At 46.3% G+C, this 24,608-nt stretch overlaps 1 protein-coding gene and 1 long non-coding RNA gene across 5 annotated transcripts; one reads left to right on the top strand and one right to left on the bottom strand.

Moving 5' to 3' along the window:
- The first annotated feature begins 325 nt into the window (after positions 1–325).
- On the top strand, positions 326–22,862 carry CLTA (clathrin light chain A). 4 transcript variants are annotated; one of them, XM_058694919.1, is made up of 7 exons: positions 326–676; positions 8,724–8,761; positions 10,782–10,899; positions 15,821–15,932; positions 20,215–20,268; positions 21,433–21,468; positions 22,428–22,862. In XM_058694919.1, the coding sequence occupies exons 1-7, from the start codon at positions 460–462 to the stop codon at positions 22,597–22,599; spliced, it is 747 nt and encodes a 248-aa protein (XP_058550902.1). In that variant the 5' UTR covers positions 326–459; the 3' UTR covers positions 22,600–22,862. The 4 variants fall into 4 exon arrangements, with proteins under 4 accessions (XP_058550902.1, XP_058550904.1, XP_058550903.1 ...); XM_058694921.1 differs by lacking the exon at positions 20,215–20,268 and having other exon boundaries at positions 327–676; XM_058694920.1 differs by lacking the exon at positions 21,433–21,468 and having other exon boundaries at positions 327–676.
- On the bottom strand, positions 15,778–24,043 carry LOC131491686 (uncharacterized). Its single transcript, XR_009251602.1, has 2 exons — positions 23,640–24,043; positions 15,778–21,761 (listed from the first exon to the last, which is right to left on the bottom strand). It is a non-coding gene; the product is annotated as an uncharacterized LOC131491686 (long non-coding RNA).
- Positions 24,044–24,608: the final 565 nt, after the last annotated feature.

Genomic DNA, 24,608 nt, shown 5'->3' with positions numbered 1-24,608 from the left:
TCCACCGATCGTTGTCGCCCTCACTTCACCTCACCTCCGCCTTCAGCACTAGAGTCCCTCCGAGATGGTAGTCCAGGGTCAGAGCAGCCCCAAAGGCCAGGTGGGTAAGGCTGCTTCAAGTCAAGCCACTTCCGCCTTCCTCAGGCCTGACTGGGCTCACTACCCTCACAGCCCGCGCTGCCCGAGTCACGAGTTTTCCTCGGAGGCCCTCCCCTCCTCCTGCTGATTGGGTGGTTCTTGAACTATTTCTGTCCTCTGATTGGTTGTTATCCCTTCGGCTCCCACCCCAACACCGCCTAGACCAACCGGATATAGGGGCAGGGTTTCCGCTTCCGCCTTCTCCCTCCCGCTTGTCGTCGGATCGCGGTCGCCGCCACAGCTGCCGCTGCGGGGCGCGGTGTCGGTGGGGCGGTTGGCTTGTCTTTCAACGTTGGTGTCCGTGCCGTTGAACTGCCCGCCATGGCTGAACTAGATCCGTTCGGCGCCCCCGCCGGCGCCCCGGGCGGCCCCGCGCTGGGGAACGGGGTGGCCGGTGCCGGCGAAGAAGACCCGGCCGCGGCCTTCTTGGCGCAGCAGGAGAGCGAGATTGCGGGCATCGAGAACGACGAGGCCTTCGCCATCCTGGACGGCGGTGCCCCCGGGCCCCAGCCGCACGGCGAGCCGCCGGGGGGTCCGGGTGAGAGTGCGGGCGCGTTTGGGGCGGGAGGACTTGTGTAGAAACTTGGCCCAGGGTGGGTCTAAGGGCTCTGTGTAACTTGTTTTTTTTGCTGAACGGGGAGGAGGGTAAGGAAGAGTGCAAGGAGGAAACGAGACCCTGGCCCAGTCATTGCGGAAACCTAGGTTCGGTGAGCCTACTCTGTCGTAGGAGTGTGTTTAAGTGCTCCTGGACGGGATAGAGCGAGAAAGCAAAGAAAATAGAGTACTTGTCAGGCTGACGAGCCTGAAGAAGCCGGTTCAGCTCAGGAACTTTTCATTGAGCACTTGCTTTGCTTTGAGCCTGGCCTCTGAAACATAGCCGCATTGGCGCAGTTTGGCTAGACTTAAAGGCAAGTCTGAACCCAGCACAGAACCAGTTACTGGGAAAGGAAGGCAGAAAAAATGAGCATAGTGCTGTCGTTTTGGGGATATACACCAACAGAGGTGGCAATACAGTTCAGTATTTAAGGACTTCAGGGGTGTAGAGTTGGATTATGGGGACGAAAGGAGGCGTGAGTAGGGAACTCGAGGAAGGTGGCCTAGCCCTGGAGGAAGAAACTCCAGCCAAAGAAGGATAAGAGTTTTACCATTTATTGGACGGATTACAGCCAGGATTTCTGGAGCTCTACTTCCTCTAGGAACAGCTTTGGTAAGCAGTGTTGCCTAAGCAGAATTTAAGATTAGCCTGGACTAGCCTTCCAAAAGGTGAAGAGAGAATACTGCGTGGCCTTTTCCCAGCAGGAGTCTGGCAAAAACAAAACCAAAAAACGAGCCTTAGGATGCCAGCCCGACCTTTGAATGTCTTAGCTGTGGGTGATGTTTGGAATTATGGTGGAAGGAAGAGATGAGTGGAAGAGACCTTTCTAGTCATATGGGGAAGTAGGAAATTAGCTGGAAGAAGTAAGACCTGGGTTTTCATTTACTTAAAAAAAAAAAAAAAAAGAATTAAAGGAGAATAGGGCACAGTAGGGCAGATAGGAGTGCTTGTACTACAGCCTTAAAGGGCCAGGCAGATAACATAAATGAGAGAAACCTGCTGGGAATGAGACGCTAAGGAGTATTGGAGACCGAGATTTTGTTGCACTGTAGTTGTGCTCTTCACGGAAGGATTCGGACTCAGAACTCTCAAATTACTGTGCCAGCCAAGCGGAACCATCTTTGTGAGTAGGAGTGGGGAGACTGCTTGTTTACAGACTCTTGAGTTTTTATGCTGCACCATGGTACCTCCTAAGCAAATCAGTCCCCCAATAAAAACTTACATGAGAATATATGATACACTTGAAAATGCAAATTACGGCAAGCAGGTGGGACTGAACTGTGAACTGGGCTGTGGCAGGAGATGAAGTTGGCCTTAAGTGAATAGGTTTTTGTGGTTGGGTGGTGTTAACATTTGCCGGAGAATCATAAATTTACTTTTTAGATCCTTAGTTTACTTCCCTCATTTAATAAAAGAAAACTTGAGTCCTACAGAGCAATGACTTGCTTAGGAAAAAAGGGCAAGTTTATTTCTGTGCCCCAAGTCCCCCTGCCCTTTGTACCATGTTGTGTTGCAGTTGTGTCAGCAGGGGTTTCGTGGGATAAGAGATGGTCATTTCTGAAAGGTACAGAAGTAGGCAGTTGTGCCTGCCTTGGGTAGGACAGAGTTCAGAGAATCAGGACCCATAGTTAGAAAACTGTCCTGGGGCGCCTGGGTGGCGCAGTCGGTTAAGCGTCCGACTTCAGCCAGGTCACGATCTCGCGGTCCGTGAGTTCGAGCCCCGCGTCAGGCTCTGGGCTGATGGCTCGGAGCCTGGAGCCTGTTTCCGATTCTGTGTCTCCCTCTCTCTCTGCCCCTCCCCCGTTCATGCTCTGTCTCTCTCTGTCCCAAAAATAAATAAAAAACGTTGAAAAAAAAAAATTTAAAAAAAAAAAAAAAAAAAAAAAGAAAACTGTCCTGATTCAAGGACAGTGTTACTCTTGCTCATGGTTGTGTCCCCAATGCCTAGCAGGGTGTCTAGCACGTAATAGATACTCAAAGGAATGAACAAAAATATTAGGTCTGAGAGTCCTGCATAGAAAGACAAATGTTGGTGATGGGCAGTTTGGAGAGGTAAAAGGGAGGGGATAGGTGCCCTGTGCATTAAGCTTTTAGCAAAGGGAAGGAAGGGATGGTTGCTGACTTAGTTTCTAGGAAGGATTTTGTTAGTGACCTAAGCGTTCATGGACTTGAAGCCAGTCCCCTGACAGTGCAGTTGAGATCGGTAATAGTGTAGTGGTCAGCAACTTCCTTTGGGGATTAGAGAACTAGTTGGGCTCTGCTTTCTTTCCTTTCAAAGAGGCACTCTAGTGGTTAAGATTCTGTGCTGTCCTAGACTGCTTGAGCCCGAGTTTAACTTTGTGGTTTCAGGCAGCTTCTGTAACCACCGCTGCCTTGTACAGATCTACAGAGTTGATAGGATTACATTAGTACCTGTAAAGTGTTAACACACTGTACTTGGTATTACTTGGTAGTAATACCACAGTTACCTGGCTGTACTCTTATTCCTTGGGAGTAGCGGGGAGAGAGAGGCATTACGAGGCTTATGGGCCTTGGGGTGTGCTGAGGAAACAGATTTTAGGAGGAAGCCCTGTATCGGATGTGTTACCGTACAGAAATATATGGGCAGGATGCTCTAACAGATTCAGGAAAGAGGAACATACTTAAACTTTCCCCAGCCTTGGGGGAAACTCCCATGAAGGATGGGAACAGGCAAAAACCGGAGGGCCTGAGCCTTGGATGACTCCCTCGGTTGTTAGGAGGTCTGGAGAAGAGAGGTTAGTTTCGAGGGGTGGGTGGGGGTGACCAGCTGAGTGAAGTGGCTCGCATACTGAAGAGCAAGTAGTCAGGAAAGTGGCAGCATAAGTCTAGACCTGTGGAAAAGCCTCGATCGTGACGGCTAAGGAGGGAGGGGAGACCGCGGATAAGGAGCTACTGAGAGATTATGGCAGTGAGGCAATATTTGTTGTTTCTGACAAGTCTATCCTTGGAGAAGGAGGGAGGGAGGCACATGAATTAAAGTTTTCTGGAGGAGGAGAGTTATTTTCTTGGTAGCAGTGGAGGAGAGAATTCAGGGAAGTCTCATGCATGATAATTAGTAGTACTGCCTACTTAATGTATGCCAGCTTCTTTGTGATTTCACATCCATGCAGTAAGCACAGGCTAAGTAGTGGCTTCCTATTACAGGTAAGAGCTGATCATCGGGGAAGCTGAGCAGTTTTCCTAAGGTAGCAAGCTAATACATGTCTCCACTGGAATTCAAACCGATGTGTGCCTGACCCCCAGTGGATGGGGAATGTGGGAGTCGAAGTGGGTTTGGGACAAAGTATCTTCCTTCTCTGGAAACTAATTCTGGCCTTTGTTTCTCTCTGGAGTTCCTGAGATGCCCTAGGAAGTTTCCTTCTGGAGCATCAGGTTACTTAGCTTAGTTACCCTAATAAATCAAGGCCCTAAATGTCCTCTATGCATGTTTTTGTAGCAATAGGAAATTCTTGGACTTGGGCCAGCTGAATGTCTGTACAGTAACTAACAAGAGCTCAGATCACTTGCCAGTGGGTTTTGAATGAGACTTCAGACCTAAAGGACAGGCAGCATGTGACTTAGGAGGAGGTATGGGATGACAGTTGCTCCTAGTTTTGTATATGGAGTAGCGATCAAAGTCTCTTCCTGTTGGGAATGGCCCTGGGTTGGAATATATTAAGGACAGTTGGTGTGTTAAATGTAATAAATTAACCAGAATTTAGGCTTAGGCCTGACCATACTAGCTATTATAAGCTCTAGGAGTCAAGATCATCTCACTCTTCCTGTCTTACAAAAACTAAATTCCAGGTGGATTAAAGAGAGGCATTTTTGTTATTTTAGTATCAGAAGAAAAGTGACTATCTCAGTATAAAAGTCCTTCAGCATAAAAGCAGATATAGAAATCCTAAAGGAAAAATTGATAGTGTCCGCATACAAGTTAAGTAGCTTTAGTTGTTAAATATTATAAATCATACAAAATGACAATGGGAAAAATATTTGTAATAAGAGGACAAATAATACAAAGCGAATATTTAGAGATCAGAAGATACAAAAATGGGCAAAATTCTCACAATTCAGTAAGGAAGAAAATCAAGCGTCAGATACATGACTGCCTCACAAGAAATAAGATTGACACAACAAAGCCACCTTAAGTTTTTTCCCTGCTATCAAATTAGCCAAAATTTAAAAACCCAAAACTCAGTCTTTAGTGTCATTAAGAGTCTGAGAAATGGGGGCACCTGGTTGCTCAGTAGGTTAAGCATCTATCTGACTCTTGATTTTTGGCTCAGGTCATGATCTCAACAATTGTGAGATGAAGGGCTCTGCACTTAGCACAGAGTTTGCTTGGGATATTCATATTCTCTCTCTCTCTCTCCCTCCCTCTCCCTCTCCCTCTCTCCCCCCCCCCCCCCGCCCCTCTCCCCCTCTCTCCCCCCCTCTGTCTCCCTCCCTCTCCCCCACTCCCCCTCTCCCCCTCTCTCCCTCACCCCTCTCCCCCTCTCTCCCTCACCCCTCTCCCCCCTCCCCTTCCCCACCCTCTCTCCCCCCTCCCCTTCCCCCCCCTCCCCCCCCTCCCCCCTCTCTCCCCCCTCCCCCCTCTCTCTCCCCCCTCCCCCCTCTCCCCCCTCCCCCCTCTCTCTCTCTCCCTCTCCCCACCTCCCCCACTTGTGCTTACTTGCCCACCAGCCTGCTTGTGCTAGTGCTCTCTCAAACATTAAAAGAAAAAAAAAAAAGTCTTGAGAAATGGGGCAGTCGTGCTGATGGTAGTAATAGAAATAGACTAAAAGGGGTCAGGTGGTCAATGTTTAGTTAAAATGTATATCCTGGGGCACCTGGGTGGCTTAGTCCATTGAGCATCTGACTATCTCGGCTCAGGTCATGATCTCACAGTTTTGTGAGTTCAAGCCCCACATCAGGCTCTGCACTGACAGTGTGGAGCCTGCTTGGGATTCTCACTCTGCCCCTCCCCCACTCATGTTGTCTCTTTCATTCTCAAACATTAAAAAAATAAAATACATCCTGTGACCAGCAATTTTATATATATATATATATATATATATATATATATATATGACCAGCAATTTTATATATATATATATATGACCAGCAATTTTATATATATATATATATATATGACCAGCAATTTTATATATATATATATATATATATATATATGACCAGCAATTATTTATATATATATATATATTTAAGTTTATTTATTTATTTTGAGAGAGAATCTTAAGCAGGCTTGAGCTTCTGACTCTTGATTTAGGCTCAGGTCATGATCTCAAAGAGTCATGGGATCAAGTCCTGTGTCAGTCTCTGTGCTGAGTGTGAGGCCTACTTAAGATATTCTCGGGGCGCCTGGGTGGCTCAGTCGGTTGAGTGTCTGACTTTGGCTCAGGTCATGATCTCACAGTCTGTGAGTTTGAGCCCCGCGTCGGGCTCTGTGTGCTGATAGCTTGGAGCCTGCTTCGGATTCTGTGTCTCCCTCTCTCAGCCCCTTCCCTGCTCATGCTCTCTCTCTGTCTCTCAAAAATGAATAAACGTTAAGAAAAAAAAATAAAGATATTTCTCTCTCTCTTTCTCTCCTCCCCCGCCCCTCTCCCCCACTTGCACACTCCCTCTAAAAGAAAACAGGGGAAAAAAATCAAGCTTTATTAAAAAATATGAGAACTATGTTGAAATAAGCAAGAACCATAACCAGCCGTTGAAACATAGATCAAAATCCATGAAGGTAGGTAAATGCTTAGATCCTGGCTGTTTGTATTCGTGTATCAGATGATCTTTCCTCCGACTTCCTGGCCTGCTGAGGTATTGCACCACTTTTGAAAAGCTGATTATCTCATAAAACATGCATTTATTATTTTTTCTTACATATCTTAAAAAATCAAGAGAGAAAATACTGTCATTAATTATTTGCCCCTTCAAGAACACCTTATCTTTCAGGGAACCCTACACCTATTTTCAGGTCATTTGTGAAGGGCTGATACATCTAGGTTTATTGTAAGGATTAAAACTTAACGTGTATAAAATGTTGGACATGGTGCCTGGCACCTTGGAAACAATAGTAGGTTCTTTCATACTAAAAAAAATGAGAAGTTAAGGACATAGATGAATGAATTCCAAGAAAGCATATGTTGTAGGAGTCTGGTTTCACTGAAAGCAGTTGCCATGTGTGTGCTAAAGGGTAGAAGCCGATGGGCTGAGCGTTGAAATTACATATTTCTTTCTTCTTTCTCTCTTTTCCTTTTTTTAAAAAAAGTGTCTTAGGGAGATGTGCTGGGGAAATAATCTATAAAAGTTTTCAATACTCAAAGCCAAGAGGAGAGTAACTGGGAGAAGCAAGAGAACCAAAAGAATGGATAAAATGTTAGGGTTGGTTTGGAAAATAGGCAGTTCGAGTTGGGTTTAATTAGTTAGGAATCAAGAGCAGAGGAGTGGTTTAATGAAATCTTTGCCTGTTGGAGGGAAGGATGAGAGCATCCTGCCCCAGGCCTCGAGGAAAGCCCTGATGTTTCCGTAGAGTGCCTTCTGAGGGCCTTGTTGATGGTGGCCCACACTAACTGCTTGCTTGGTGTTCTTTCACTGTGTGGGTCCTTGTGTCTTTTAGGTTCATCTCTTATCTTCCGTCTCCCGCCCCAGGCAACAAGATGGTCGTTGTAGTTTGAAAAAATTGGATACATGATAGAAGTCCTTCATAGTAGGTAGTAGATGTAGGTCGGCCAGCAGCTACAGAGTGCAGAATGTGTAGGTGGAAGCTACATTTTTATGTTGCCTGGATCAGGGCTTTTGAAGGAAGGCAGAGCAGCCACTCCACGGGAATGGCATTCAGTCTGTAGATTGCCTCTTAGTGACTGCTTTTGGGTCAGGGCAGGGGTTAGGATGCAGGCTGATCAGGTAACTGAATTAGTGAGATACAGAATGGAGTTTAAAAAAAAAAGTGGGACGGGGATCCCGGCAGATAGACCAGAGCACGCTGTATGTAAAGGCCATCCTTTCATAGAGGCCCAGTATTGCCAGATCGTCCGTCTGCCTGCCTTCATCCCCAAACCTGGACATCCCGGTTTTGGGAAATTTTCTTACTTAGTACTTACTTGTGTTTTAAATATGGTTAGCTTGTGGACCACTGTTTTGTTTGCTTTTAATTTTTTTAATGTCTCCTTGCTTGCTTGCTTATTTATTCAGAGAGCAGTCAGCGCAGACTCCGACACGGGGCTCCACCTCACGAACCTGACTGAGCTGAGGTCAAGAGTCTGATGCTTAACCGACTGAGCCACTAGGCACCCTTGGACCACCATTGTGTACCATATGGATTGATAGTCTCTAGGTCTTACTTGAAAAGGCATTTTTTACATTTCTCAGATGGACCTTCTCATTTAGCTCATGAATAATTAATTGTGCAAGACTGGATTGTACACCATACTTTGAGTTTTTTGTAACTTGTGTCCTTGAAAACACTGATTTAATTTGGTATGCCCAAATCTTACTAGCCCAGGCTAATTCCAGGTAGTCTGGAGGAATTAGCAAGAAGTCAAGTGTAGACCCCTGGGTCTCTATAGGCACAGGATGGAGAGTTCTTACCTCCAAGAAAGCACCTTGGTTTGAATATGAAGCTGCATGTCACCGCTGACTGGATGATTCTAGGGCCCACTTTTGCTTTGCCTTCTCCAGAACTTTCATAGACACTGTTGCTCTCGGAGATTCTTCTGCCAGGCGTCCATGTGTTCTCTTTCTAGGCCAGAAGATCAAAAGGTTTTGAACTAGGGGCTTGGTGCAGATTTATCCACATTTTGGTGAAGTAATTTGTGTATAAGTACATCTTGATTTCATCAAACAGGCAGTCATTTGTTCTGTCTGGTGCCTAACAAGGGATAGTGTTAGTATAACTTACAGTACCTGGAGCATATAGTATGGTATTATATGCTAGAGTGCTTTGGCCTAGCGTTTGGCCAGCCCTGATTGATAGACTGAATTTTATGTCTTGCAGATGCTGTTGATGGAGTGATGAATGGCGAATACTACCAGGTACAGAGTACTCTGATTATGTTGAATGATAGTGGTCAAGGCTTCCTTTCCTGTGATTTGAATTCACTGATCTAGAGACTCCACTCTTTTGACTTTCCTAGATGTATTACTATTGGGTATGTTACCTGCTAGAATGGAAGGATTTGAAGAGAAGTGACGTTGATAGAGCCTTCTTCTAAAATGTTACTGACCTGGCCCTAGTGTTACCAGTTTTATTCTCCAGAAATGAACCTTCGTGATGGTGATGGTAGCAGTGACTAAACACTATGTGCCATGTACTGTGTCGAGTGTTTCTACTTAATCTCTAATTTTCTCAACAACCTGGGGAACCTGTACTATTGTCCTTCCCATTTTACAGATGAATAAACTGAGGCACAGAGAGAGAGTAGTCTAAAAGTAACAAAGCTGGTATGTGGTGGGGCCAGCATTTGAACTTTTGAGACGATATTGGGGGTGGGGGTGGCTGGAATTTTTGGTTACTACCATTATTTTACCTCTTCCTCACTAAGCTTTCAGTTGCTAGCCCAACTTGGATTACCTTAAACACAGAGAAGTTTTAGTAGTTTATGTAATTGAAGTGTTCTCGGACTCTGGCTGCCAAGCATGCATTTTTGTGCTCTAGCTTTTTTCATGGTGGTCGGATGGTGGTCACAGGGCACATTGGGCTTCACGTGTGCATGTCCTTTTATCTAGAACAAGTGGAGGTTTCTCCCTTCTCCCAAGCACCCAACAAGAGTCTGTGTTTCCTCCTGGACCAAGTGGAAGTAGTCGCTATAGCCTTGGGGGAATAGCATGATGCTTTGCTTATGCCTGGGTTTCTTCTGCCCGTCCCTCAACCAGTTAAAGAAGGATGTTAGTCTAATTGGTTTAAACCAAGGATGGACTAATTTTTTCGTTAAGTACCAGGTCGTAAACATTTTAGGCTTTGTCACGAAGGTCTCTGTCAGACTACTCTTGCTGTGCTGTGAAAGCGTCCATAGACAGAACATAAGTGAATGGGCACGGCTGTGTTCCAGTAAAATGTAATTACAAAAACAGGCAGCTGGCACGGACTCTAGTTTCCAATCCCTGGTTTAAAGCTTAATCCTTAGAGTGAGACACGACAGCGTTCAGATTCTGGCTCTGTCCCTAACTAGCTGTGAAGTGGACATGTCAGTTCTGTGTCTCAGTTCTCCAGCTGTGAAATGGGAAGAAAAACTTTGCTTGGGGGATAAAGCTTTTATGTGCCTGACACATGGAAAGTGTTACTAAGTTTTGTTTGTTTGTTTTTTAGTTACTAATATTTTAAGTAACTCCCCTTCCATCTTTTATGGTCTGGTTAGGTTAATTTGGAATTTACTTCCTAGTTCAACAGGTGAAAAATCTAAAAGATAAATCTCTTAAAGATTAAATTCTGTTTGAGTCTTTATCAGTGTATCAGCTGTCAGACCTTAGCCACTATAAAAGAGAATCTGCCCCCCCCCCCCCACTTGTGACTCATATTTGCTTGCCTTTTTATTCTTTTCTTTGGTGTGACTGTAGGGACTGCACGTTTTCTTTTGGACTCTTTTACCCAGAGTTCTCACATTTTGGTTAGGTGGCATTAAGTAATCTTTTTCCTACATTGTATAATGGCATTTAGAAGCCTTAGGTTCTAGGCCTTTCTGGGCTGTGTATTTACCTTTGTTACTTTGAAGATTCCACAGAAGTTGTGTGTCGAGTGGGGAAACAAAAACTGTTAACACTGTTTCCTAGGAAGTCCATTATTACCCGCCTCCCCAATTTTCCTCTCTCCCACTCACGTCCCATTTATTAACAGGTAGGATAAAAACTACCTCCCTTGTAGATTGGAAGGATTATGTGCAGTAATGTTGAAAGCTCCCTATTGGCACGTGAGGTTGTGTTGTTGCTTTTAAGGTAATCCTTTAACATTTTACAACAGCCTCCGTGCTGTACATAACCAGGGGTTCTGCCACGGATGAAGTGTGTTTCAGGAAGGAACGTCTGGTACTGATAGAACACAATTGTGTTTTGTGTTAAGGAGAGTAATGGTCCAACAGACAGTTATGCAGCTATTTCACAAGTGGATCGCTTGCAGTCAGAGCCTGAAAGTATCCGTAAGTGGAGAGAAGAGCAAACGGAACGCTTGGAAGCCCTTGGTAAGGAATCCCTTTATGTCTTTGGGTGTCTGTTTTCCTTGTGATAGTTGACCTTGACTCTTACCCTTTTTAACTAGAATTAGCCATAATGTCCTTGTCTCGTATTTGGGAAGATCTCTTTCTCAACCTAAATAAAGGCCCCAAGGCCACCCGCATGGAGTCACTTGATCACAGGCCATTGTGTGAGGATTAGGGCAGCTCGGAGAGTCACCACTGAGTACATCCTCTCAGGAAGAGCAGAGCAGTGCTGTGGAAAGAGTCCTGAGCTTGGAGTAGAAGACTAGGTTCAAGGCCCAGGCTTAACTCTTACCAGCTCTGGGCACTTGGTTGCTCAAACCTTCCAGTGTCTGTTACTTCCTCTGTGGAATAAGATCAGTGTTACCAACCCCAAGGGTAGTCCGGGGTGGTATTTATAAGGGTGTTGTATAAACTTGTAGGTATCCTGTCCATGTGAGAGACTCCAGAGTCCATTTATCATTTGAAGGCTGAATTTAAGGTAATGCTTTAAGAGGAAAATGTAAATTGTAGGAAACATGTACAATTTTGTTTTCCTGTTCTGATAGCTCTGTAAGGTACGTTTTTACCTCTGTAGGTAGGTGAGGAATGGGAGAATCCCAGGATAAGTTTTTGAGTCACTTAGCTAAGAAGTGGTGGAGTCACAATTCAGCTCGAGTCTGCCCTGTTTCATAGTCCAGACCCATCTGTCCCTTAGTCACATGGCATTTAGTGAACACTATCCCACCAGGCAGGCCCAGCCCAAGATCAGTGCCAGCCGGCCTGACCTTCGGTGAAGATCTGTGTGTGGAGTGTCGCTTTTGGTCAGGATTGGGAGGCTTGGTATCTGTACTTGAGAGTTGCAGAGGTATGGCACAGTGTGGACATAAAGCCATGGGGCAGTCTTCTCAACTTTTCATTAAAAAGAATGAAATGTTAATGTTACTCATTAAACAGAATAGTTGAAAGAAGAGTAAAATGAACTTGTGTGTACCCCCTAGATTCAGTAATTAACATTTTGTCATATTGGGTTATCTTTATATAAATGTAATGCGTGTGTGTGTGTGTATGTCTTATACACACACATTTCTAGTCCACTTTCAGATACATCACGTATTTTATGCCTAAATATTTTATTGCGTATCTAGAAATAACGATGTTCTTCTGTGTGCCCACAATGTCAGCGTTATTCTTTCTTGGGAACCACTGAATTAGTAAACACATGAGTCCTGTTCTTCAGTTGGGGTAGTTGACACATGGGAGTAGGACCGAGTCTGTTATTTCTCCAGTCCAATTTATGTGACTTTGAGATCAAAGGACACACTTCTATTTGAACCTTTATGGCACTATCCAGTAGTAATGTCTTTGATGATGGAAATACTACGTTATCTCTGCTCTCCAGTAATGGTAGCCACTAGCGACATGTGGCTGTTAAGCACGGGAAATGTGACTCATGTGACTGAGCAACTGAATTTTAAATTTTAACAGCCACGTGTAGCTAGTAGCTCCTGCATTGGATAAGATGAAAATTGTCCTCGTGGTGCCGGCAGCCTTGGTCCTGGCTGCTGCTTCTGAGTAAGCTGAGAGGCAAGACTTAGCTGGTATTAGTGTTTTTCACGTTTCAGAACCCAACTTTATCTTTTCCCTTTCCCCGAAGTTGAGTGAAGTTGTCTTCCATGGAGGGAGTACACTTTTGGTGTCTGGAAGAATTACGTTTTTTCAGTTACCAGATTGGGCACCTTGGGAATGTTCAGTGAATTGTAGTTTTCTTAAGATGCTTTTTAAAAAAAAAATTTTTTTTTAATCTTTATTTATTGTTGAGAGAGAGACAGGGTGAGCAAGGGAGGAGCAGAGAGAGAGGGAGACACAGAATCTGAAGTAGGCTCCAGGCCCCAAGCTGTCAGCATAAAGCCCGACGTGCGGCTCGAACCCAAGAACTGTGAGATCGTGACCTGAGCCAAAGTCGGATGCTCAACCGACTGAGCCACCCAGGTGGCCCCTTAGGATGTTTTTATGAAGGAAGTCAAACATGTGGTTTTGCAACTGAATTAAATTGGTCTGTGAACCTTAGGTGTTTTTTCAGTTTTGTTTTGTTTTTTTTTTTCCTTGCAAGAACTGTGAGAAAGCACAGATGCTAAAAATAGAGAATCCACATCAGTCGTTTTCAGCTTAGCTGTTGGCTGTGTCCTCAAATAATTTTCCTTTCCGTGAGCAGTAATAGGGATTGCCAGAGAAGACAGCCGTCCATGTGCCCTGCTCTCTAAGGGGACTCTTCATCCTTCCCTCCCTTTTCTCCTGCCCAGATGCAGAGATTGTATTGCAGCTTAGATCTCTGCCCTGTTGTACTAAGCATTTCAGAATTCTAAATTGTTATTGCTAGTGTCCCTTCATAAATCTGTAAAAGCAAGTAGATGATTTAAAGAGGTGGTTTTCTGCAGTGACTACAATCTGCAGATCACAATTTTTATTTAATTTTTCAGAGAAATAACTTTATTTTTTATTTATTTATTTATTTTTTTTTTATTAAAATTTTTTTTTTTTTTCAACTTTTTTTTTTGTTTATTTTTGGGACAGAGAGAGAGACAAAGCATGAACGGGGGAGGGGCAGAGAGAGAGGGAGACACAGAATCCGAAACAGGCTCCAGGCTCCGAGCTGTCAGCACAGAGCCCGACGCGGGGCTCGAACTCACGGACCGCGAGATCGTGACCTGGCTGAAGTCGGCCGCTTAACCGACTGCGCCACCCAGGCGCCCCTAGAGAAATAACTTTAAAAAAATCATCATTAGACTACACACAAAAGCAAATACTCTGCAGTCAAAAAGTAATGTTTTAGAAGTGATTGCACCACTCTTGAAAAGGTGACCTTCAATTTTAACCTTGGTACTCTTTGGTTTCTTGTCCACACGCACTGCCAGCTCACAGCATTTCCCGTCGCATCGTGGCGTTCTCCATTTCACGTACACAACAGGCTACAGGCTAACAGCTGCTTTAGAACCTGAAACTTTTGGAGAGTTTCTAGGTGCCAGTAGGCTATTTCTAGTACTTACAGACACAGCCTTTTCTGTAGGTTGTTACTATAAAATGTGCTTGCAAAGGCCCAAAAAATGCTCCCAAATGCTCAGTTTCTTTCCTTCAGGGGGTTACTGGCCACCACCGCTGCTTTGTAACCTCCTCAAGGATGCTACTTACGGGTCGGGCTCTGGCTCTGTGCTGTCCAGACTCTTTTCTGGAGCACTGGTGAGCACCTTCCAGTCACATCTTGTGATTTTTTTTTTTTCTTCTAGGCTTGCTTTCCTTCCCATCCTTCCCTTTGGAGGCAGCTTAATGAAGTAAGATCGTGTAAGCTTTAGAGGCAGATCTGGGTTTGAATCTTAGCTCTGCCACTGACTTTAACCTTTAGGAAAAGTTACTCAAACTTTCTGAGCTATAGTTTGTCTCAGTGCTGAGCATGGGTCTAGAGTTTACCTTCTTGGGATTGTTATAAAGATTCAATGAGGGGTCTATTATAAAACACCTGCGACAGGCACCTGGGTGGCTCAGTCGCTTAAGCATCCAACTTCGGCTCAGGTCATGATCACGGTTCATGAGTTCAAGCCCCACATTGGGCTCTTTGCTGATGGTGCAGAGCCTGCTTGGGATTCTCTCCCCCTCTCCCCCCTCCCCCTCTCTCCCTCCCTCCCCCCCTCCCCCTCCCCCTCTCTCTCTTTTTGCCCCTTCCCCCACTCGTGTGTGTGCACTTGCTGTCTTCTCTCTCAAAGATAAACTTAAAAAAAATTTTTTTTTTTAAATAAAAACACCTGCCAGAGAGTGTATCCTTAAGAACATGTTTAAAAGTGAACTCTCAGAGTAACTTCAGATGTCAACTGCATGTGACCTGCATTTCTGTCTCCCGCTCTCTACTGACTTGGTCTTTTTAGCTAAATGTCTTAGTGAATACTTAGTTCTGAGAAACTAAATGTTTGCGAATCCAGTATGGCAAACCTGCTAAGTTTGCGTCTTCTAATTTCTAGAACCTTTTGGATAACTGTTAGTGATCCCCTACCCCACCTCAACCCCCAGCAGTCCTCCATTAGTTTCTTTAGTTGTGTCTTAGCTCTGCCACAGACTCACTCTGCAGTCCAAGCAGGAGTAGCTATTTTGTGGTCCCCCTCAACATTTACCATCTATATTCTACCGCCTATATTCCTGAATCTTCTCTACCTCTGGTAATTTTAACAACAGCTCCCTGCTTCATAGAGGTGCTTCTACCATTTTTAGTTAAAAGAGAGTGCCAACTTATGTTTTACAAAACCATTGGTTGTCAAACCTAGGCTGTTAAATATAGTTTGGGAGAAGATGTTGTTAGATGATGTAATATTAATTGTCCACCCTGAACTGATATTGACAGCATTATTAAAGAATGGTCCTTAGTTGTTTTTTCCCTGGTTGGTGCCCCCAAAGGCTTTTTTCTATTAAGAAAGTATTCCTGGGGCACCTGGGTGGCCGACTTCAGCTCAGGTCATGATCTCGCGGTCCGTGAGTTCAAGCCCCACGTCGGGCTCTGTGCTGACAGCTCAGAGCCCGGAGCCTGCTTCAGATTCTGTGTCTCCCTCTCTCTGACCCTCCCCCGTTCATGCTCTCTGTCTCAAAAATAAACGTTAAAAAAAAAAAATAAAAAAGAAAGTATTCCTCCCCTACCCCACCCCCAAAAGAAATCCCAAAATTAGTGAATCCACTAGTGTCAGTGGATTGAGATAAAATATGAAACCCCTTGAATAGAATCCCTGAGATCAGAGACTGGATGCACAAACAGGGAAAACAGAATTTTGTCTTCCCTCCTGCCTAGTCTCCCGCCAGCACACAGCAATTTTCATAAGACTAAAAAATTTATGGAGCAGACTTCGATTTGTGTTTTGCCTCATTTTATTTCTTTTCCTTCCCTTCAAAGATGCCAATTCTCGGAAGCAAGAAGCAGAGTGGAAAGAAAAAGCAATAAAGGAGCTAGAAGAGTGGTATGCGAGGCAGGACGAGCAGCTACAGAAAACAAAAGCAAATAACAGGTCAGTCCCCGGTGCTGCCAGCACTGCTTGCTTTCCAGGATGGAATCAAATTCATATCCAGTGGCCAGTGTAGTTCTCACGTGCTGCCTCTTTTAGTGTGAAATGTATTTGCAGGTTTTGGAAAAAGTACTTGAAACATAAAGGTTGCAGGTCTCTCGGGTCTTATGAGCTTAATCCAGCCTGTCCTTTAGCCATCCCAGTTGCAGTGGATTTAGCTCTTCAGCTAAGAGTTTGGTTAATATGTGTTGCTTGTATCGGTATGAAGCAGCAAAAGGGAAAGTTACGTCATGGATTAAGTCCACATGCAAAAACGTAACCCTGAAATGAAGGGCTGCGTTCATGAATATACCAGGATCTCAGTACTTTGGGGATTATAGACTTGGTCATGTTGCAGCCCCTAAATACAGCCTTGCTTTCTGAAAGCTGCTAGGCAGAGGGGCCCGTTAGCAGGGAAATGTGCTTTGTAATTCAGTAGCCAGGGATGTTCTGACACGGTGACTTGAGAACGAAGGATCCTCCGCGTACATCTGTCTGAGAAAATTGACCTAAGATTGACCTTTTGAAAGTGCTCTTCAGGATGTACTCCCTAAAGTTGAGGGAGAAACTAAGCGCCTCCTCCTCTCCCCGCCGAGCAGGAGCTGTGGTCTCATGCTCAGTCTGCTTGGAAGTAGCTCAGAGAGGTGGAGGCAGCACTGCTGGCCTTGATGTAGGCCAGTGGCTCGCCTTCCTGCCGCATCCCGAGCCCACCTCTCACACAGTCGCTTCACTACCTCAGTGGAAAGATAGGCTAGACTGAGCCTGGGGATAGTTGTAATTTTCAGGGTAAAGCGCCTTCTTAGGTTCCTGCCTCAGAGGCAGAAGTTGGTTTAAGTGCTCTGGTCTCTGGCAGCTTCTTGCTGGAAATCTGCCAGAAAAGAGGGAGCAGACCGCTTTGCCAGCCAGCCTGTGCCATCGCGGGGCACCTACAGCAGAACAGATGGACCATTGTGTGCGGTAGGCTTCGGCTACCTTTCTCTTGTTGGCCATAGTTGGTTCTGTTGGCTGCGTCTTAAATGCCAAATGGGAGCCTAGTCCTGGCCCCCTTCCTGTGGGGAGGTGTTTTCTAGGAATGCTTCTCAGGTTCCAGTGAAGTTCTAATACGGTGGGGACTGCCCTCTGGTCTTCACATTGAGTTGCTCAGGGTAGCATTAACTACCAGGGCTTCTCCTGAGCTTGTGGTCATTTTGAAGTGCTGACAGGTCCAGGCTGCTTTATTCTGTGCTCATTCCAGATGATTTACCACAGATACAAGTTCACATCTCTAAAGGGAGATGAGCGAGTTCTTTGTGCAAGTACCGTGTGAGGCCCCATTTATTCTAGCAAGTTGCCCAGGAGTCCGTCTGCCCTGAAGTACTTGGTAAAACCAGGCTGACCCTCCCTGTTCAGGGTCCCTGATGTGTAAACAAGTTGGCATACAGATTCTCAGACTTAAAAAATTATTATGGTGGGAATAGGCTTCTAATTGCAGAAATTTCAGGCCAGTTTTGCTAAACTGTAGCCCTTCTGGAAAGAAAGGGATTGTCTGTATACGGTATCAGTTATCCTTGGAGTAAGCACTCCTGTTTTCAGGAGCTCAGTCTCTAAGGTTTAGTCCCTCCAGGCATCGGTTTAGGGCTTTGGTACCTTTCTTAGAATCGTACAATGTCTGGTTGGATGATGTCATAGGTGAACTTCCCAAGTTCCAGAGAGGGGAAAAGACTTCAACTTGCCACTCATGGAGAATGTGTAGCTGTTTCAAAACCAGGTCACGAAGCGCAGGGCAGACTCTGAGTGTGTAAAACTAGAGGCACATGAGCCATTGTCACCAGGGTTCCAGGATAGAAGGGGTGGTTTTTACATTTTACTCCAGTTAGTTTTCATGGACTAGCATGGGAGCCGTTTAGAGCCACCGTGGGGGAGCTTCTTCCAATGGCACACACCCCCTCCTCGAGATTGTGACATTGTTGACCACTCCCCCTCCGTGTTTGATTCTCTAAACAGCATCCTGTGGGACTAAGTCCCATTTATATATGTAAAGGAACTCTGTTCATAGGTAAAGAGTGAGTATTTTGAGAAAATGAAGTGTTCGTTTCAAGCCCTTCTCTCTGGATGACTTTTGCAGCAGCTGGATTTTTAAGGGGGAACACAAAGATAGGTAGAGTAGTTTGAAAGAAGAGATGCGGTGGGTAGCGAGGGCCTGTATTTGTATCGTCAGGCCTCCTGACTTCTAGGTGCCCAGGCACGGTGCTGGGCAGATGGCAGCAGATCTTGCCTTCACTGCATCTGTAGGCTGGTATCAGTCCTCAGATTGCATCTCCCTGCTTTTATCCCAACTCAGGATGCAGATGCCCCTGCACAAGAGCCCTCAATTATTGGTGACAGCCCGTGGGAACAAATTCCTCCTCCACGGGAGCCAGTCGGGACGGTGTGTACTCCAGACCGGCCGCAGAGCATGTTCCCTTCCAAACTGACAGAAACATTTCCCCTTTTACAGGGGTCTCTGGTGCTAGCTTTTCCCCTCTTTCAAGACTTCTAAAAGTTGGCGGACATTTTTCCCAGGCCCCGTTGGGGCTATTGATGTGGGTCACCTCTTGAGCACCCTGTGGGAAAGCAGCCTTTCCCACAGGCTTCCATGAGGATTGCTGCGTTCAGGCCCTTCTGTCTGGTGGGCGAAGAACAAACAGGCCACTTAGATGATGATTTTCCATTTGTCCTGCTCGTCTGTTAACCCGACCGGGATGGGGCTCTGCTGTCACTAACAAGCTCTTTAGTCTTGGGGCTAACTGCAAAGGAACTGAAGCCTGGCATTCAGGCTTTTGTTGTCTTAGTGATGCCTCCCCTGGAGTCACTAAACCTTTATTTTCTTCCAGTAGGAGCAAGCACAAACTGAAATTGATTAGGTTTAGCCCTTTGTGTAAACTAAAAGGATTATGGGCTTACAAGCTGTCTGGCCTTTCCTTTCCCGCCCACTCATTCTGCCCACAAACAACTCTGTTTTCCTGCTGACTCACTGAGAGTTACAATCAAATTTCCACAAAACACCCCCCATGTATAAACCAAAATGGGAAAGAAGGCAAGCTGTGGGTGAGTCTAAAAATAAACTGAAATAAAATTACTAGAATTTCCCTTTAAATAAATAAGTGACCCTAGGTTAATAAACAGGCATGATTTTCCTTCAAAATGCCCCTTCCGCTCCTGTGCCCCAAAACCAGCCTGGCAAAGGACAGGGTAAGATTTCCGCAGGGAGGTTCCCTGCCCACCCACAATAGATGGGGTGGGCTGGCTGGGCCCAGGGATTCAGCCTGGGGCAACAAAGTCTAAATAAGCCAGCCTGTCTGTGGGGGTGTAAACTCCTCCACCCAGCGTGCCCCCCTTCCCTTTCTGTCCCATAGGAGCCCTGCCACTTTGATCCATTCCTGGTGTGAGAGAGAGGGGAAGTGAAGTTGGGGTTTCTGGACTGCACCTTGTGGTGGCAGTCCCGTCTGGCATGGACTGAGCGGACGAACCAGCTTATTCGGGGACACACAGGAAGACGGTGCCAGAGCCAGGACCCTGGGCTGCAGTCCTTTCCGCCAGACCACTTGTGTCCGGCAACTTTTTCCTCATCTGTTCCCAGAATACTGAAAACTGATCCCATTCAGCCAGGGTGGTTCAGAAGCAGTAGTTGGATAGTGGCTTTGGGGCCTAGCGTGTTTGGTGTCGGGCAGCTGGCAGCGTTCATGCCTAGCGAGACTCCGAGGCTGACGGGAAGGCAGGGTGGCTTCCCAGTCATCCGCCAGCGGGGAAGAAGCCTTACTGCACAGTGCAGAGAGCCAGGCCGGCCTGCTTCCGAGTTCTGCCACCTGGGCTTGAGCAGGTTGCTTCATCTCTAGGCCTCCTGTTACCTGATCTGTAAAGTGTTGGTGAGACCACGTCCTAGTGTTCTCCTAGGTCGTTGGGGTTGAGGATTGGATCGGATGGATTCGGAGTCTCTAAAAGGGCTTACCTGGAAGCGGGTGCTGAGAAAGGCTCGCCGTTGTCAGGAGAAGGTGGGGAAGGAGTTGGCAGGGCTCCCTTGGGAGAACCCGCCCCTGGGGAAGGCCAGTGGAGAACCTTGCCTGCTGGTCTCCAGCACTTGAAGCCTTGCTGGGTGAGGACGGAGCCTTGGGAGCAGCGCCCTGGAGCACAGTCATGCCTCTACTGTGGATTTGAGATGTTTCTGCTTCTCAATGTTCTCTCTTTTTTCCTGCCTGCTTGCCTGCCTTTTGGACCTCTTGCTGTCTAGGGTGGCAGATGAAGCTTTCTACAAACAACCCTTCGCTGACGTGATTGGTTATGTGTATGTTGCAAAACTAATTCCTTTTCTTGTTTTGATTCTACTTTTTGTTTAGAGTTAATGTTCCTGTTATGTCACAAGTTGCTTTGCTTTCTGAATTATTTCAGATTGGCACTCTGGGGATTGCCTAAGAGTTATAAGGTTGGGGGTATGACCCATCGATTTGTGTTGCAGAATCGTGACTCCCTTTAACTCCGATAGCCCTTTTGCACATCCAGGGTTTTGGAGAGAAGGAAGCAGATTCCCTTTTAAAATGTGGGTCATTTGTGACCTTGTCTGGGAAGGCTGTGGGACGGGGGTGGGCTCTAACTTCTTGCTACCTACCTGCCCTAGGTGGGGACGGGACGTGTCCCCACCTGGAACAGGTGGAAGCTCCGTGGTTGGGAGCTATTTGGGGGGGGGGGGGAGGGGGGCAGGATTTCCTACATTTAATTCTATAGAACGACATGTGGGGTTGGTTGCTTCTCCCTTGGGGCAGCAGAGTCCAGAGGAGATTGTCTCATTGGGTACGGGGGGAGCTCTATAATTGTTTCTCTATGGTTTTATATGTTGGAAATTGTTTAGTGGCCACCTTCTGATGCCCTGTCCCCCTAGTGTGGCACAAAGAGGCCCCAAGCTTTTTAAGGTCCAGATAGCCAAAGCTGTCTGGTGTGGGCCACTGTGGTTTCTTCCTCCAAAGAAAACTACATCTTCTCTGGAAAAGTACTTAAGGATTCTTGTTTTTCAGAGCCGTATTGCTGTTTCCTTAAGAATTAGGACTAGCTTGATATAAGGGAGATGAGGGTAGAAGGGTGGACAATAGGCTCATGGCTGTAGAGCCTCTTAGGGCCTGTGACCTTTACACGTTCATCTCTTTAGAATACAGAGCGGGGTTCCCTGGGTCCCCAGATGCATTTGCAATGAGATTTGTGAAATGCTGGACTTACAGGTGGTGTTGGATTGATTTTTTGCACATTCTCTCTGGAGTAGAAATGGAGACTGAAAAGGTCGAGTCTGGGTTTGCTGGGCAGCAGGGTGGCCCAGCAAAGCCAGCTGCACGTTCCCAAGTGTAGCTAGAGTGGCAAGGGCATGTCTAGCTTACTGACCATCTGCATTGAGCTCATTCTCATTTTCTATATCTGACCTAAAGTTTCTCTCCTTGTTTCTTTTCTTCTCTTCACCTTTAAGCACAAACATAAACCATCCTTGCTACAGCCTAGAACAGTTAAGTAAACCTTTCTCACTGCCCCTAACTGTGTGTGCCATGAAGTCGCAGTGTTGTAGTGGCTCTGGGCTTCAGCAGTGTCTGCCACGGCCATCCCTGTGAGAGTGCCACCCCCCCGTCCCCACAGACCAGTCATCTCCATTGCTTTTGCTTTGCCCGTGATGCTTGTCGGAGTAGATGAATATAGTGTGTCTTCCCTCCTCCTTCCGCTGTCCTTTCAGGCTGTAGCTCCCACCAGTTCCCAACTGGGGGGTGGGCTGACCTTGACGTGAAAGATCGTTGGAGCAGCATCCTAGCAAAAAGCAACTGACATTGATTGGCTGTTCAGCCATCAGATGCCCACCCCTTCCAGAGAGTGCCCTGAGTGGCCCAAGGCACCCGGCTGGAGGGAAAATGGCCAACTTTGAGCTGAACTGGACAATGTCCTAACAAACCCCCTTCCAGAATGGCTTTAAGTCTCTAGTGCCTGCTCGCATGGGAGCTTTGTCTTGAATTCCTTTTGATCTGCCCTGTTTCTCTCCGGTCTTAGGGATAAATCCAGAGGCTATCGTGCAATGACCGGTGGGCTTTTTAGAAGTCTCTGAATTTACTTGAAACTCAGTAGAGTCCAACATAAAACCACTGTTCACATTCTTGACCAGCCTGCTGCTTTGCTCCTGTTAATGAAGGCAGTGCATAGCTGGCCAAGGACTTGCTTTTTTAATGCTCTGTGTCAACAGAGACAGAGAGAGAGTGAGCCCTGCACCAAACACCTGTATTCCAACATTTTACACAGCAGTCCGGGCCCCTGTGCCTGGGAGAACTGGCCACATGTCTGCTGCTGAATCTGACCTGAGCCAGGCAGGGGCTGTTACTCTTTGGAAAAGCAGATGCCATTCAGTCAGGCATGAAGAGGCAGCCACCAGGTAGCTCACAAGGGGTTCTACATTAAACCAACATATTTCATTGTTGCTTCCAGGGCAGCAGAAGAAGCCTTTGTAAACGACATAGACGAGTCGTCCCCAGGCACTGAGTGGGAACGGGTGGCCCGGCTGTGTGACTTTAACCCCAAGTCCAGCAAGCAGGCCAAAGACGTCTCCCGCATGCGCTCTGTCCTCATCTCCCTCAAGCAGGCCCCCCTGGTGCACTGAAGAGCCACCCTGTGGAAACACTACATCTGCAATATCTTAATCCTACTCAGTGAAGCTGTTCACAGTAATTGGATTAATTATGTTGAGTTCTTTTGGACCAAACGTTTTTGTCTTTAGAGTTGATCATTGTTTGTGATTGCATGTTTCCCTCAACTGTGTTCTCCCTGGCATTCAGAGAGGAGGGGGAGGAAGCCTCCCAAAGGTAGCCTCAACCTCTACTTTTGTGCATTATTCTGAGAATAAATTTGTTTCAGAAACAATAACCATGAAGTCTCATTATTGACCTCAAGATACACTGCACGTTGGAGTAAGATTGGAAAGGATGATGGATTTCCTTTTATCATTTCTAGCACTGAGGAGGCACAGCCACGGAGTGTCCACCCCCGCTCTGAACTGAAAGAGCTCCAAGTTACTGCCATCTGTATGTAGTAGGATGCTGTAGAAGTTTCTATTTGAAAAAAGGGAGTCCCGTGGCTGAAAATTAACCTCCCATTGCTCCCCAGAGAGCTGTGATTCCCCTTACCAACCCAGATATTTTTCCCAGCCGGCTCCTGTCACTGTCCCCTACTCTAGGGGCTTGGGTAGTATTTTTCACCAGGGGTCTCTCTGGGGTATATATTATTCTATCGGATTGACCCAGTAAACCTGAATCAGGATGGCATTACTTTGTGGCTAGCCCTGTTACTCTGAATTTCCACAGCACACATTGGGGTCTGTGCCAGCCCTAGGACTCCACTCTTGCACTTGCCAAACCCTTCATGTAGGCCTGGCTAACCAACACACTAGGCCCGTGTGCTTAAATTAAAATACATTTCCAGCCCTAGATTTCATATGCTTAATGGCTGCCTGTGGTTAGGTAGCATCCCAGCCATCCTCACAGAAAGTTCTGGACCATACTGATCTACACGACAGGTAGCACTAAGAGACTGTGTACTCCATTCAGGCTTCAACACGTGTTATATGCCTTTCAGCCTGTCACATTTTAGGTGATAGTTCAAGCAACTAATAAAGCCAAATCAGAAACACATGCTTATAGTTACCTGATACTATTTCCAAGTTGGAGACTGCTATAAACTCCTGTAATACCACCCAGGAGGGGTAGTAGATATTGCCAAGAAGGAAAGTTCACCATCTCTCCCATGGTAATTGTATTTGGAGGGGAGAGGAACCTTCATTACTTTTCTGCCCAAGTCCCCACCTCTCTCGAAGCTGCTTAGGTTGGCCATTCCTTGATCTGGCTCACATTTCTGGCCTCTGCTCACTCCTTCTCCTTCAGCCACTTTTGATTGCAGTCAATCACTCGCTGTTCAACCATTTATTACTTCTGGACCTTGCTAATGCCATTCAAAATGTCAAAATCCATCTTAAGAACCAGCTCAAAGGTCGCCTCCAAAATGCCTTCTCTTACTCCCCTCTGTGAGCTCCCATGGCCTTCTACGTGGGGCAGCTTACCTTTTGGTATTCTCCTGGTGGCAGTATCTAGGCTGGTCTTGCCTCTCTCACACCAGATGGGCTTCCTGAGGGGAGATGTGGTGGTTGTAAAAGATCCATAAAGTCTGACATTCCCCAGATCAAGAGGTGACTGGTTGATACGACAAAAGGACTGCTCTGTGACTTCCAAAGCTAGATCAAAGGCAACACAGCTTATAGCTGGTCTGTTGGAACACGCAAAGCTACACAGGCTGGTAGTCCTTGAGTCACCCTGAAGCCAATTCTGTGAGGAAGCCCAGACCAGCCCACACAGAGAGATCCTGAAACTACAAGCAGAGAGAAACGTCTGGCCAGTCCCTCGTGTTCTAACTTCCCGCTAGCCCAGCTCTAGCCGCTGTAAATGCAAATACATCTGATACCTGGAGTCGGAACTGCCAAGTAGAGCCTTTCCTAAATTCCTAGTCCACAGAATCCGAGAGAGAAATGATTACTGTTTGAACCTCTTAAGTTTTTAGGGTGGTTTGTGACAAAGCAGTAGTAACTTAGAATTGTTCCTGATAACCTGCATCACCCACATG

This window comes from Neofelis nebulosa, chromosome 12, assembly GCF_028018385.1.
Source record: "Neofelis nebulosa isolate mNeoNeb1 chromosome 12, mNeoNeb1.pri, whole genome shotgun sequence".
NCBI lineage: Eukaryota > Metazoa > Chordata > Mammalia > Carnivora > Felidae > Neofelis > Neofelis nebulosa.
The sequence above is the reverse complement of the archived record's forward strand: the minus strand, read 5'-3'. Positions and strand labels throughout refer to the sequence as shown.

Coding starts and splice junctions, on each gene's coding strand:
- CLTA (XM_058694919.1), top strand. CDS start 460: ATGGCTGAACTAGATCCGTTCGGCGCCCCCGCCGGCGCCCCGGGCGGC. Junction 10,900..15,820: donor GGAACGCTTGGAAGCCCTTG/GTAAGGAATCCC, acceptor TTCCCTTCAAAG/ATGCCAATTCTCGGAAGCAA. Junction 21,469..22,427: donor CCTTGCTACAGCCTAGAACA/GTTAAGTAAACC, acceptor TGTTGCTTCCAG/GGCAGCAGAAGAAGCCTTTG.